Source organism: Rhinatrema bivittatum, chromosome 5 (genome assembly GCF_901001135.1).
Source record: "Rhinatrema bivittatum chromosome 5, aRhiBiv1.1, whole genome shotgun sequence".
Classification (NCBI taxonomy): domain Eukaryota; kingdom Metazoa; phylum Chordata; class Amphibia; order Gymnophiona; family Rhinatrematidae; genus Rhinatrema; species Rhinatrema bivittatum.
In genome coordinates this window covers 218587323-218601433 of record NC_042619.1, presented here as the reverse complement: position 1 = coordinate 218601433, position 14111 = coordinate 218587323, and the positions used below count along the sequence as shown (strand labels likewise).

At 44.2% G+C, this 14111-nt stretch overlaps 1 protein-coding gene across 6 annotated transcripts in view; it reads left to right on the top strand.

Moving 5' to 3' along the window:
* Positions 1–14111, top strand: part of SYTL5 (synaptotagmin like 5) — a 186838-nt gene that overhangs the window by 63681 nt on the left and 109046 nt on the right. For all 6 annotated transcript variants that reach the window (XM_029603207.1, XM_029603206.1, XM_029603201.1 and 3 more), the window contains one exon: positions 7739–8196. In XM_029603207.1, the coding sequence (XP_029459067.1) occupies positions 8078–8196 (119 nt within the window). In that variant the 5' untranslated portion in view covers positions 7739–8077. The remainder of the gene's footprint in view (positions 1–7738; positions 8197–14111) is intronic.

The following is a 14111-nucleotide window of genomic DNA, read 5'->3' as shown; positions in this document are numbered from 1 at the left end:
CTTCCAGCGGACTCCTTGGGCTGTAACAAGATACCTGACAGTTGGGTGTCGTCGGCAAATAGGCGGCGTACAGTGTTGAAAGACTGAGGTCACAAAATAGGACGGATGTAAATATTGAAACGGATCAGGGAGAGGACCAAGCCCCTGAGGCACTCCCCAGGTGAGATCTCCGAGATTGGATGTTTTATTGGCTCATGTGACAGAGGCGACAGCTCAGACTTTCAGAACTGGCTCTACACTATGCTTCTGTTCCATGGGACTGTCTGACGAATGTCGGTTCATTTCCTTTATACAGTTCTGGAAAAAAAAGGTCAGCAAAATAGCTATAAAGTGAGACTGTTTTCTTGGACTAATTCAACACGTTTGTGGCTGGCTTGTCAAGAGCTCTGCCATCCTTTCATCTGATCAGTGAAAAATGAGCTGGGGAAGAAATGCTTGCTTATACCTGGTCAGGGTATCACTAGTCCAGTGAGATGTGGTTAGGATAGGAAAGGAACGAGATCTCTGTGCATCGTTCACTTTTTGCATGTAGCAGGCTGCGGTTAATGGGAATGCAACGGGGTTAATATGCTTCAGCCGGTTTGAATTTCGAAACAGGGCATGAAATGGCTGAAATTAAGATTTAAAAAATATATATTTTTATTGAATTAAAAGCTGTTACACCTCCCCCCCCCCCCCAAAAAAAAAAAAAGAAAGCAAACAAACTGGATGGTTTACAGACTGGTAAATATTGGCAGATCTGTGTTTTGGGGTTTTCTTGAACTCCCAAGGGGAGAAGAGGTTTCAAATCGAATTCAGCCTGGTTAATCAGTGTCTGAATATTAATGCAGTCTATCTGCACATTTTTATCAGGGCACTAAATGTTAATCGTGTACAGCAGCCCAGTTGGTAAATATTTTAGTAGTCTGGACTCCTGAAGAGGTTGCTTGCAGCCATAGCTCCCCGGCAGGGTTCCCTTCAGCAGGGATTCTGAGTTCCTGGAGAAGTAGATATTTTTCCAGTTCCTGCTGGGAGGACTAAGAGCAGAGGTGAGAGCCTGTGGGGGGGAAACAATTTTGCATTTCTGTTGCCCAAAATCGCAATGGGACTGCACGGTCAGTTCTCTCAGTGGAAAAAGGTAAATAGAGGAGTGATGGAGGAGTCTATATTGGGACCGGTGCTTTTTAAAACATTTATAAATGATCCACACAAGGGAGTGATGAATGTGGTGATCAGATTTGCAGGAAACGCACAATTATTCAAGGTTGTTTGGACACATTTCTGGAGGAAAAGTCTACACACTATTATAAGTCATGTGCACTTGGGGAAAGCCACTGCTTATCCCTATTTATGAGCAAGAACGATTGTACCTATTCCTTGGGATCTTGCCGGGTGATTGTGAGCTGAACTGGCCACTGTCGGAGATGGGATGCTGGGCTCAATGGACAAGGATGTGACCCAGCATGGCACCCCTTATGTTCTTCTTCTTCTTCTAGAAGGCAATTTTCAAAACTGTTTGCATGCGTAAATGGGTGGTCCCGAGCATTACTCTCTTTGCGTCTGAAAGTATGTGCGTTGTTCCACGTCTTGTGTGTGTGGGGGGTGCAGTCTGTAGCGTGGGACTGGAAAATAACACATGAAGATTATATCTATTCATCCTAAAAAGTACGGTACTTGCACAAAAATCAGATGCAGAGCACCTCTGGCAAGATTCGCAGTGGGGTAGATTTTCAAAGGGTTATGCGCGTAACCCCCAAAAACCTACCCCTGTGCGCGCCGAGCCTATTTTACATAGGTTCGGCGGCGCACGCAAGCCCCGGGACGCACATATGTCCCGGGGCTTTCAAAAATGGGCGGATCGGGGGTGGGGGCGGGGCCGGGGGCATTCCAAGTCCTCCGGCACAGCGGCCGTGCATGGAGGTTCGTGCGCTGGCAGCTGGTCGGCGCACGCTAGTTACGCCTGCCTGCCTTGGGCAGGCGTAACTCGCTGAAATAAGGTGGGGAGGGATTTAGGTAGGGCTGGGGGGTGGGTTAGGGAGGGAAAGGTGGGGGGGAGGGAACGGGGAAAGCCATCGGGGCTCCTCTTGGGCTTGGCGTGCACAAGTGTGCACCCCCTTGCATGCGCTGACCCTGGATTTTATAATATGCGTGCGGCTGCGTGCACATGTTATAAAATCTACGCCCGCGCATAGGTTTTAAAATCCGGCCCAGTGAGAGTATATGTATTCTCTTTGGAAACTGAGAGAAAGACATGGGCTTGGTCCCAATGTGGACAACTTGAAACTTGCCTCCTATGTCGTGAGAATGGAGGTCCTTCGAGGGTTGGAATGAGAAGGCGTTGGGGGTTTTTTTTTTGTTTTTTTTTAATTGGAAATAATTTCTGCTTTTGACTTGCTGTCAGCTTCCTGTGCCCCAGCGTACCACTCCCATGGGTGAATCTGCTCACCTCCCGCCAGTGAGTTTGATGTCTTGGGCATAGCTGACCCCCCCCCCCCCCCCCAGAAGGTTCTTGGGTGCCTTTTCCGGAGGTGAATAATACAATTCGTTTTAATTTAAAGGCTTTTTTTTTTTGCCTACCTAAAACCTTCAAAAATAAGAGAATGGATGCGATTGATTTCTTATTTATTTTCTTTGAAATCTGTGGTGTTACTTATATGAACGTCTGTTAAAAAAAAAAAACACAACAAAAAATTTGCAGTGGTTTCCAGTTTTGAAACTATGCAATTTTTTGACTTCCGAAATTCCCAATGCAGCTGAAGCCCTATTAGTAGTGCGCATTGGTTTTCGGTACTTAACTGGATAAATGGCTTCTGAAAACTACCCAGCTAAAAGTAGGCATGGGAACTCAGCGCCATGTGAGCTTTCAGCTGGGTAAGGGAGGGAGAGAACAAGCTTTCGTTTTCAATTCTGTGCGCATTTATTTTGTATCAGAAAAGTACCCAGAGAAACAAAAAGATGCAATCTTTCAGATCTGAAAGATGCAATCTTTCAAGTATCTGAAAGATGCAATCTTTCAGATACTTGAAAGGTTTTAATGATCCAATGACAACGACAAACCTTTTCCATAGGAAAAAAATCAGCAGAACCAGGGGTCACGATTTGAAGCTCCAGGGAGGAAGATTCAGAACCAATGTCAGGAAGTATTTCTTCACGGAGAGGGTGGTGGATGCCTGGAATGCCCTTCCAAAGGAAGTGGTGAAGACCAGAACTGTGAAGGACTTCAAAGGGGCGTGGGATAAACACTGTGGATCCATAAAATCAAGAGGCCGTCAATAAAGAGTGGGTGGCTCGCCAGAATGACGGCTACTGCCTGGAGATAATACCCTTATTCAATAAACATACACATGGTTACTGTGACTCCAACATCACTCTAAGCTACAACAGCAAGAGGAAATGTGGAAAAAAGGATTCGCACTCACAAAGTGGGGAGTAGCTGGCTTGTTACGGCGGTTACTACCCCAAACCAAATAAGCCTGATACTTCACTTTCAATGCATATCCAGCATAGCTCTCTGCTTCAACGGTAGGGGAGAAGAAAAACTGATACTTCACGCATAGCTCTCTGCTTCAACGGCAGGGGAGAAGAAAAACTGATACTTCACGCATATCCAGCATAGCTCTCTGCTTCAACGGCAGGGGAGAAGAAAAAACTGATACTTCACGCATATCCAGCATAGCTCTCTGCTTCAACGGCAGGGGAGAAGAAAAAGGATTCGCACTCACAAAGCGGGGAGTAGCTGGCTTGTTACGGCGGTTACTACCCCAAACCAAATAAGCCTGATACTTCACTTTCAATGCATATCCTGCTTCAACCGCAGGGGAGAAGAAAAACTGATACTTCACGCATATCCAGCATAGCTCTCTGCTTCAACGGCAGGGGAGAAGAAAAACTGATACTACACGCATATCCAGCATAGCTCCCTGCTTCAACGGCAGGGGAGAAGAAAAACAACCAATAAGGGCTGAATAACACAGTCTGGGTAAAACAAATAAACATGGGTGTAGCTTGCTTATTGCGGCGGTTACTACCCCTACTACCCCTAACTAATCAAGCTTGATATTTCACTTGGTTGCAGCTCCATCACTGCTCTCTACATTAATGGTGGGGGTGGAAGAGAAATAGAACCAAAGAGCTAAGAGAAACAGATAAGTATGAGAAAAAATGTGAAGCTTGCTGGGCAGACTGGATGGGCCGTTTGGTCTTCTTCTGCCGTCATTTCTATGTTTCTATGTTTCTATGTTTCTATCTCTTTTGGGAGGGGTGGGGTACTTTACTTTTTTTTTTTTTTTTTTTCCCCTGGGGCAGTTTTCCAAGGTAAAGCAGTCTTGTACTTAGTGTAAAATTACCTCCGGGCTTTGCCTCTGAACGGGCAGGTCTGAGCACGGCCTCCAGATCTACTCCATGGACGTAAACGTGAGGCTTTTTGGAAGTTAATGCACCATGTTGAGCAGGGATGGAAGCAAAGGACAAGCACGCCTTCCCCCCTTCCCCAGGCTGCATCCAGAGGACAAGCTTCAGTTTTGAAAACCCCCCCCCCTCCCCCTTTCAGTAAAGATGTTCAGGTGTTAGAAAATGCTAAAAGTGGGAGCTGGTTAAAGGAACCAAGAGAGCTTCCTGATGCTGACAAATTGTCATGACTGGGTTTATTTTACTAGGCTCTTTTTGTTCGTTTTGGAAGCGTCTCTCTCTTAGTTTCGTTAGTTTATCCCTAGCCACCCATCTGCCGTGCTCTGCTTCAGTGGATTTGCACCAGTTTTGGTAAGGTAAACTATAAGTAAAAATGCAAAAACAAAATAAGACCCTTCATGTTAAGCAAATGGATCTAAAACAATTATTTCCCTGCTTTTTAGTTCTGGTTTATTTTGTGTTTTTTTTGTTTTTTTTTGCATAGGCAGAGCAATGCATGTAGTGACCCTCGTAGATCTCACTATACAAAGCTGCTGACATTCTGCTGATGAAGCAGTGCTAAGCCCCTCCCACTCAGCCAGGAGCTCCGCCCACCCTGTATACTGCATTATCTGAATTTTCTGGGGGATCAATAAAAATTCTAAAATCCCAGGGCAGGCCTGGTGGTTTAGTGGCAGTATCCTGCATTGCCACACAGTCCCTGTGTTCAGTCCCTGTCTCATGGTCGTCTGCTCCCCAGGTCGATCCAGGCTGGGAATATTCTGGACGTAGCAATCTCACAGCCAATGGGCGGTGTACGGAGTCATAGTCATCACAGTCGTCATGCAATAGTGACAACTGGAGGCGATTTTATTCAAGAAAAGTTGAGCTCCTAAATTTAGATCCCTAAGGGGGTCATTCTCTAAAGGGATCGCATGTGAAAAGGGACTTTTCGCACGCGATACCTAAATCGGGGCGGAGTCGGCCCCGGAAGAGGAGGAGTCTGGGCGGCACTGGAGCAGACGCTGCGGAGACATTGCTGGCGGCAAAAGGTAAGGACCCTTATCGCCGCCACTTTCGCACCGAATAACTACACCTTTTATGCTGTAGTTATTCAGTGCATAAGCCGGCAGCCAGCGCACCGCAGTGGTGTGATGGCTGCCGGCTTTCGCAGGCTCACCCCCCGCTTCGCCCCCCTGCCCCCCATTACCGCCGGATTCCCTAAGGTCTGCAACCTTAGAGAAACCAGGCCTAAGTTAGGTGCCTATTTTCAGCCAAACTTAGGAGCCTGTTTCCAGCTAAGTTTTTAGGATTTTTACACGTGGTGTCCTAAATTCAGGCCTGCTACCTTTTGGGAACTTCTGTTTGCCTGGCTGAGTGACCTGTTTCATGTGCCTCTTCAGGCGTCCGCTATGATGGCCTTACTGCATGTGTTTCCAGATGCCCTTCATAAAACCCAGCAGCGCTTCTGTTCTCATACTTTTATAGCTGCTCGCACTTTGATAGCAGTAAAGTGGAAAACAGAACAGGTACCGAAGGTGCCGGAGGTCATAGATACATTACATTTATATTATCGTTTGGCTTCATTAACAGCTACTAAATACAGGAGAATGGCCGCCTTTTGTGCCTCATGGAAATCGTTTGTGGAATATATTTCTTGCATGTAATCTGTTGTTTGATTCAGAGCTTAACTGCTCCTGGACAACTGGGGTGGGAGTGGATTATTCTTTACAAATATTTATATGGGGTATGAGAGTATTCGGGGATGTGAATAAGCACTCATCATTTATCTTGGGGGATTCTGTAACAGAACGATTAGAGCTCCCCTACATAGGTGGGGGTTGGGGAGGGAGGGGGGAATTGGGGAAGTATTCTGTATTCATCTTGCTATTGTAATAACTTTGTTATAATGAAAGTTAATAAAAGTATTAATTTTAAAAAAAAAAAAAAAATTCAGGCCTGCTATTCATTTTCCTAGATTTATGCTCCCAAGTTAGCTTCCTGGTGCTGAAAATCCGTACTAAGCTCCATTAGTATTTTTCCCAGCCCTCACTCTCGCCCCTGTAGCCACCCACCTTTTACGACCTTAAATGTAGGCGTCTAGTGAAACTAGGAGGTGCATATACAGCGAGACAGCAAGTGGGTACAGTTATCTGGGTAAAGTTATGCGTGTAACTTTATCCAGATAAGTCTGCTGCTGAATACACCCAGATAAAGTTACACGCATGATGATAACCTGGATAACCTTGGGACAGGTATTTTTCCGACCACACACAGGCTCGTGTAACTCTAGCTGGACAACGCTCACTCATTGCGCTTACTGGCTAAAGTTTAGCCCCACCCCCAGAATGCCTCCAATGCTGTTGCATTGTATCTGGATAAAATTTGTGTACACAACTTGCCGTGTGCGCGCAATTTAATCTGCTTGATGGGGGAAATATTCAAATCTTTGGGGTTTTTTTTTTTGTCTTGCTAATTCCAAACGTTAGCTGAACAAAGCCTTTAAATATCAACCTCTAGGAGCCTACATTTAGTCACTCTGCCCCAGTAAATTGTCAAAAGGGCCAATTTAGGGACTTAACGCCTTTTGAACGTCAGCTGCCTAGTGACTGGATTCTGGGTCGATGCTTGTTTGCAGGGCCCCCAGCTCAGGACTGTCATAATGCCTGGAATAACGTAAATTGGGAAGATTTAAGAAACAGGGACGGAATTTCTGTGTAGCCGTGGATAAAGATGGCATAAAGGAGCAGGAGGAGGAAACTACAGGGTCAGAAAAAAGAAAAGAAAATTATTGAAACCCAAGACTATATGAAATGGGTTATGTTGGAAGCATTCACTTCTCCAATCTATTTAGAAAAGATGACTGAGAAGAAGTTAAATTATATTGTGCAGATAGGTCAACAAATCTTCCAGTGATCTTGTGGGGCATCATTTTTACTGCCACAGAAATTTAAAAAAAAATAAATAAAAACCCATTAAAGGAAATCTAAGGCTTCAGGGTTTGGAATTGTTCACTAAAAGAAAAGTGAAATAATGTTTGGTCATGTCTGCCCTGATAACACAAAATAACTTTAAAGCAAACTTGCTGAAGTTATTGAAGGAGAAAGAGCCGAGTAGTTACTAGGATGTAAGGGACAGATGTGGATCCTGGCACTTGCATTAATCACCATGAGTATATTTCGGGGGATAACCATCAGGCAAAGGAGGGTTGGATTTGATGGGCCTCTAGTTTTCTTTGACACTAGCCAATTGTTTACTTGGGCTAAGCCATGAAAAAATGGCTGCTGTTGGATTTTGTTTGTCTCCTTATTAATTGCATTGATCATTGCCTCTAACTCATTTCCTTTCTTATTTGTTTTTTTTGCCCTTTTAGAAAGTACAAAGGAAATTATCCGGCACTCGAGAAACTTGAAAGCATCACCAATGATGTCCTATATAGACATGGGCTGAAGAATCGCTATCAGACCTCTTAAAAGTATTCCACAATGAAGAACCCAAATGCGGATATCCAAGAAAGGAAGCTTATGCTGAAACCTTTAATCCCCGCTTGACTAACAATGCTAGAACCTGGTGGCAGCTAGTTCTCTGGACAACATCTTTCAGACTGATACGGTTTTTGTATCTGTGTAAGAGTGAGTCTTTTGAGAAATTTTAGCAAGAATTTCAACCCTTTGGCAGACTTAGTTGTTGAAAGAGTCACTACCAAAGAACCATGTCCAAAAACATAGAAATCATCAACTTGACCTTCTTGTTGGAGCAAGAGAGAGAAACGATACTGGGAGTTTTAAAAAGAGACGAACTCTTAAAGAAAATTGAAGATAAAAGGATAAGGTAACTTGCTTATTCCCCTCTTTTTTTTTTTTTTAGTTCTGCTTATTTAAAACAGTTGCTTATGAGGCTGGCCCCGTGTTTTTTGGCTGTAGCGCTGCACACTGCAGCATATGGTATCCAGGTTTGGATCCCGCCCCTGTCCGTCAGCATTGATTGGGCCCAGACGTACCATGGAGGGGGAGGGAAGATGGCAACCACTGCTGTGGCTAACGAGCATCAGTACTTTGGGCATTGTGCTGCATTACTTGGTCATTGAGTTCTGTGTGCATTCATGGCTTGGCTACCTGAAACCTCTGTTTTGGGATATTACAAATCTGACAGCTTGTTGAATCACTGTGATGTGTGTCACGCAAAGGGCAAGTTCCTGGAACTGGCTTTGGTTGCAGAAGCGATGCCTTTAGTCATTGGGTGCTGAGTAAGATGAGACGTTAATCTCCTTGGGGGAAAGAGTGAGATGCTAGCAACCTTGAGTGGACTTCCTTTTTTAAATGCCTGATCTCTGTTCCTTTGACTGACCCATGAACACGATGTCTCTTTAATTCCCATTCTCCCCCTCCCTCCCGCCCCTGCTTTGTTCCTGTTGTGCCCATGGCTTCAGGAGTTGCCAGTTGATGGTAATGAGAGATTGTAGCAGCAAGAGAGAGGAGTCAGAGCAGAGCCAGCTTGTGGGTGAGAAACTTGTGATTGAAGGGCATGGTGAAAACTCAGTGCAGGATGCACAATGGCAGATCCAGCCATAGGGCTCGTGATTTTGCCGAGCCCTGTGGCAGGGGGGTAAATAAACTCACTGGTGGAAGTCATAGGCAATGATAACAATGATATATATTTCAATATTCCTGGGGGTAATCTTTTCTTTCAGAGGAAATAGGGTCTCTGCAGCACTGTAATTTTGCCTTTTAGCTTTGTACGTTATTTAAATATAAATCAGCTGATAGTTAAAATCGTTAAGCTTCAATACAAAAAAATCAGATTATCTCGATCTTGATGGTGCAGAGAACCTAAGGAAAGACTATAAGGGAGTGGAGAACTTTGAAACAGCCGGTGCAGACATTGTTTGTTTTCATAAACATAGAAACAGAGAAATATGTCAGCAGAAAAAAGATCATACAGCCTGTCTAGTCTGTCCATCAACATTCACTAATTCAGCTTTACAATCCCTTCCACTCTTTGAGAAATCCCCTGTACTCACCCCATGCTTTCTTGAATTCAGATACTGTCCTTGTCTCTACCACCTGCAGTGGGAGGCCGTTCCACGCATCCACCAACCTCTCTAAAGAAATATTTCCTAAAATTACTCCATTCCCCTTTCACCCTTATTCCATGAGCCTCCTCTCTGTTGAAAGAGGCTCGCTTCCTGTGCATGGAAACCTTTGAGCTATTTAAATGTCTCTACCATATCTCCTCGGTCTCGTCTTTTCCCTAGGTTTATACATATGTAGAAAACTATACACAAAAAGAAAGCACTATCCCTCATCTAAAGTACAGTTCAAAGGGCTTAGATTCATCATTTTGCTATAAATTTTGCAAGGATAGCACCCACTGGCTAGAGAGAGAGAGAGAGAGACTCTTTTTAAGGTTCTCATATAAGTACACTATTTATACCACTGTAAGAGGAGCAACTATTAAGTCGGGGTGAGGTTTTGGTGGTGGCCCTGGTCTTGGGGGCAGTTTTACATCCCCAGTCAGAGGTACAAACAGCACATTTGACCACAGTGAAGATTTGATGTGATTTGGAGTGATGACAAGTACCCAAATAATTTTGTACATTGTACTCTCGATCTGGCTTGATAGCAGCTAAGTAGAGAGTGCATCATAATGGAATACCCCCAGCAGGTCCCTTCTGGGATAGTTCTACAAAGAAGACTACAGCCCTCACCTCTGGCCCCTTCTCAAAAATGTACTCCCTGGGTGCTTATTTGTTTCTCCCCCTCCCTGAAGAATTTTTATTCCCCTGTTTAGTAAGAATGATGCATTGTCTTGTTTTTCTCCTCATTTGACTTTGTATGTTCATAATGTACCCCGCACTGAATGTAGGAAAGGCGGGTAATATTTTTAAATAAACTGCCCTCCCAAAACCTAGGCCACCACCAAAACCTCACCCTGAGTTCAGAATGGCCCCTCTTACAGTGGTATAAAAGGTAGCCTAATATGTACACCTTCTCTTTCTCTCTCTCTCTCTCTCTCTCTCTCTCTCTCTCTCTCTCTCCCCCTCTCCCCCCACCCCCTCCCTCTCCCACTCTAAAATGGGATTTGCAATTTTTATCGCAAATCTCGTTTCGGGCATAATGCACAGCATGTGCCCGAAACGAGCACATGCTGTGTGGTTATGGTGTGGTTATGGTGTGGTTATTTCCGGTGTTAAATCGTGTGATAGCATGCGTTACACTATCTTGCGCAACGTTAAACACCCTTCATTTTCATAAAATCTGCCCAAACTCCTCCCTTTTGACTAAATTTTGAAAATTTGCATAAGCATCATTATTTATTGCATGCGTTATGGCATTATCACGGGCATTAGAGCCCTAATGCCCGCGATAAGGCCCTAACGTGATTTGATGAATGACTCCTAAGGACTGTGGGATCCTAAAGAACATTCTAATGCAATCATTAACCCGAATGGTATCAGTCTAATCGCTGAGAACAAAATCTGCTAACTTGTGCCCTCAGTGAGCTTTTTACAGAATCACAAACTAGCATCATTCATCAAATCGCCTATCACTCTCTTTTTTTTTTTTTTTAAAGATTTTTCTCTATGCAACTAAATATATGTTTAAATCACCAGTAAAGCTCAAAAGACTTAGCTTTTCAATAGCAATCTCAGAAAATCACCAGTGACCACAATGCCTGCGTCAAAGTTCATCTACAAAAGACAAAAACAATAGACAATATAAAAACAATGGAAAACTATTCAAAATCCAAACATTTATAAAAAGAAGCAAGTCCTTCAACTTGCCCCATTTAAACAGGATGCTGTGTCTTGAAGCGTTAAAGATGGCCATTCACATTCCTCGATATAAAAGCTCAACCACACGTCGCACAAACCTTTTAGTCATTGAGGAACTTCCTTAGTGCAATCATAGAAACCAATCAGAAGCATTCAACTTAAATTACATACGGGCCGATGCAGTAAAGTGCTCTCAGGCTGAGCGCACTGTTAGCCCCCGTTTGGCCGCGCGGTTTCAATGTGCGGCCAACCCCTCCGAAACTAATAATGCCCGCAACATGCAAATGCATGTTGATGGGCCTATTAGTCATTCCCGCGCGATACAGAAAGTAAAATGTGCAGCGAAGCCGCTCATTTTACTTTCAGAAATTAATGCCTGCCCAAAGGCAGGCACGGGGAAAGTGTACAGAAAGTGTACATCCTCCGACTTAATATCATAGTGATATTAAGTCTGAGGCCCCCCCCCAAAAAAATTAAAAATTTAAAAAAAAAATTAAAAATCTGCCCGCGGTCTGTGGGTTGGAAGACAGACGTTCAATTTTGCTGGCGTCCATTTTCCAAACCTGTGGCTGTCAGCGGGTTCGAGAACAGACGTCGGTAAAATTGAGCGTCGGCTGTCAAACCCGCTGACAGCCGCCGCTCCTGTCAAAAAGGAGGCGCTAGGGACGCGCTAGTGTCCTTAGTGCCTCCTTTTACCGCGAGCCCTAATTTGCATATGGGCCGATACTGAATCGCGCGCCCAGGACACTGGTCTGTGCGTGCGTCGGGAGAGCGGGCGCTCGCCGGCTCTCCCGCGACTTTTACTGTATCGGCCCGATAGGAAGGACAAAAAAAAAAAGTAAAACAAATTACTATGCTACATAAAAATTGACCGAGCAACTTCTTTTTGAATCCTGATGGATGGACAGTGTTCAATTTATCAATCCATGTTTGCTCTAAACAAAAAATTGAATTGTAGACACCTCTGTGGCTATTAAAACTGGGGGTTTATCTAGTACAGAAAACTTAAAAAAAAAATCCTCAGAAACCTGAAATGTGGCTGAAAAATGTGTGACCAAGGGTGCTTCCATTTCCTTGTATCTCAAGACAACTCTGATGTACCATAATGCGTTGAGAGCCCCCCTTAATCTTCCCAGTATAAATAAGCTTAAACGGACAACATATCAGATAAAGCACGCCGGCAGTAAGACATGTGGTACCTGCGTTTAGTTTGTTTTCGTAACAAGGAAAATGGCAGAATGATCCCGCTAATTGTTGTACCAGTGTCCTTCGCTAGGATTATCAGCTGGCTGCAGCGTACAGTAGCTATGACTCAGCTGTGTGATGGCAACGAGCAAGGTAAAGTGAGGTAAAATGCTGTAATTAAGACTGAGAGCATGCCAGCTCCTGGTCCCATTCCTCAACATAAAAAAAAAACTCTGCGAACCAAAGGACAGATTATTTACTAATGGAAGGCAGCTACTGTACAGCATTTTCTGAAATTATTTTTATCACAAAGTGTAATTAATCACTGCTTCATTCACAGAAGAAAGTGTTAGGGTGCAGGATGGGAAGTTAATTTGCTTCGACACCGAAGGACTGTTCCGTAGAGAAGCTAAGCCGCCAGCTGATCGGCTGAAACGCCCTGGAAACCCTTTTTCTCTTGGTGTCTACAAGGTCCCGCAGTGTGGCATTTGTTTTTAAAACCATCTGTCTTTTCCATCAGCATATAATTATTTACAAATCATGCCCATTATGAATATGCAGGAAGCCGGTTCTCTGCTTGAGACGGCCATCAGCTGTGCCATAAATTATTCAGTTTGCTGTGATATTCTCAGAAGAGTTTATTATCTGTAGCAAAGCACCCTATATCGGAAAGGAATTGTCACACACAGTGGATATTTACGGATAAGGGAAGTTCCACCCCCCCCCCCACCCCCAATATGTTGAAAACGAAACCAAGAAACACACAATACAGCTGTTTTATCGAGTACGTGCTTATTTTTGGATATCCTTCCAGATATCAGAACGTGAGCTGATGCCCATTTTTTCAGTATAATGGGAGGTTTTCAATAAAGGAACTGCAGCTGTAAGGTGCCCCATTGAATTAGCTTTTAGTATAAAAATACTGGATTAGTTTTACAGGCCCCTCTTCGACAAGCCGTTTTTCCTGCAGATGGATGGTTTTATTCATGCAGGATTTCAACAGCCGCGCCTGAAAGAAAAGTAGAACAGTTTGCTGTTCACCCCGAAGAGGAAAAGGGGCAGTGGCATTCGTGGCCGGTCATAACAGAAGGTAGACAAATGCATTTGTTCCCCGATTTTGTTATTGTATCCATGGATTTAGGCATTGTGCTCGTAAGGTAGTGCTTTTCTGTGGTTGCGACCGCCGTACGGAGTGGAGGAGCACTGAGAGCAGTGGGTCGCCTGACTTCAGATGAGGCTCCCCAGGCAGAAAGAGTTAGAGATACTGGGTGCCTTCTTTGAGACTTCATAGGCTCTTACATTTTCGGATCCTGCACCAGTGTCCTTCCCTCTTTATAAGGCCAGTCATTGCCAAAAATATAAAAAATCTAAAATCTGTTGCTAATGTCAACTAATATTCCCATATGATTTAGCAAAGATGCCATATTGCTGCCAATATCTGAGATCTCTTAAATTGGAGGTCCCAGATGAAGGAAAGTGCAGGGAGATTTCTTTAAGCCCGCTCTGAAATGATCTGGAAGTGAGAGAGGAAGTAATAAAATTGGTAAATTTCTGTGTTAAATAAGAGCGAGTCTCCCTTTAGAAGAGAGGGCAAGTGGCAACTCTGTCATGGTCCAATGCTTTGCTTCTGTCTTAAATTTGGCCTTAGGCCGATCCTTTTTCTTCTGCTGCGCTTCTGGCACGTGCCGTGTTTCTCTGGCTAGCTAGCCCATGGCTCCAGGTCACCGTGGCCAGGCTGAGCCAGCTCCGGTATTCTCCCTGCATCTGCAGACTTGCAGTTCTAATT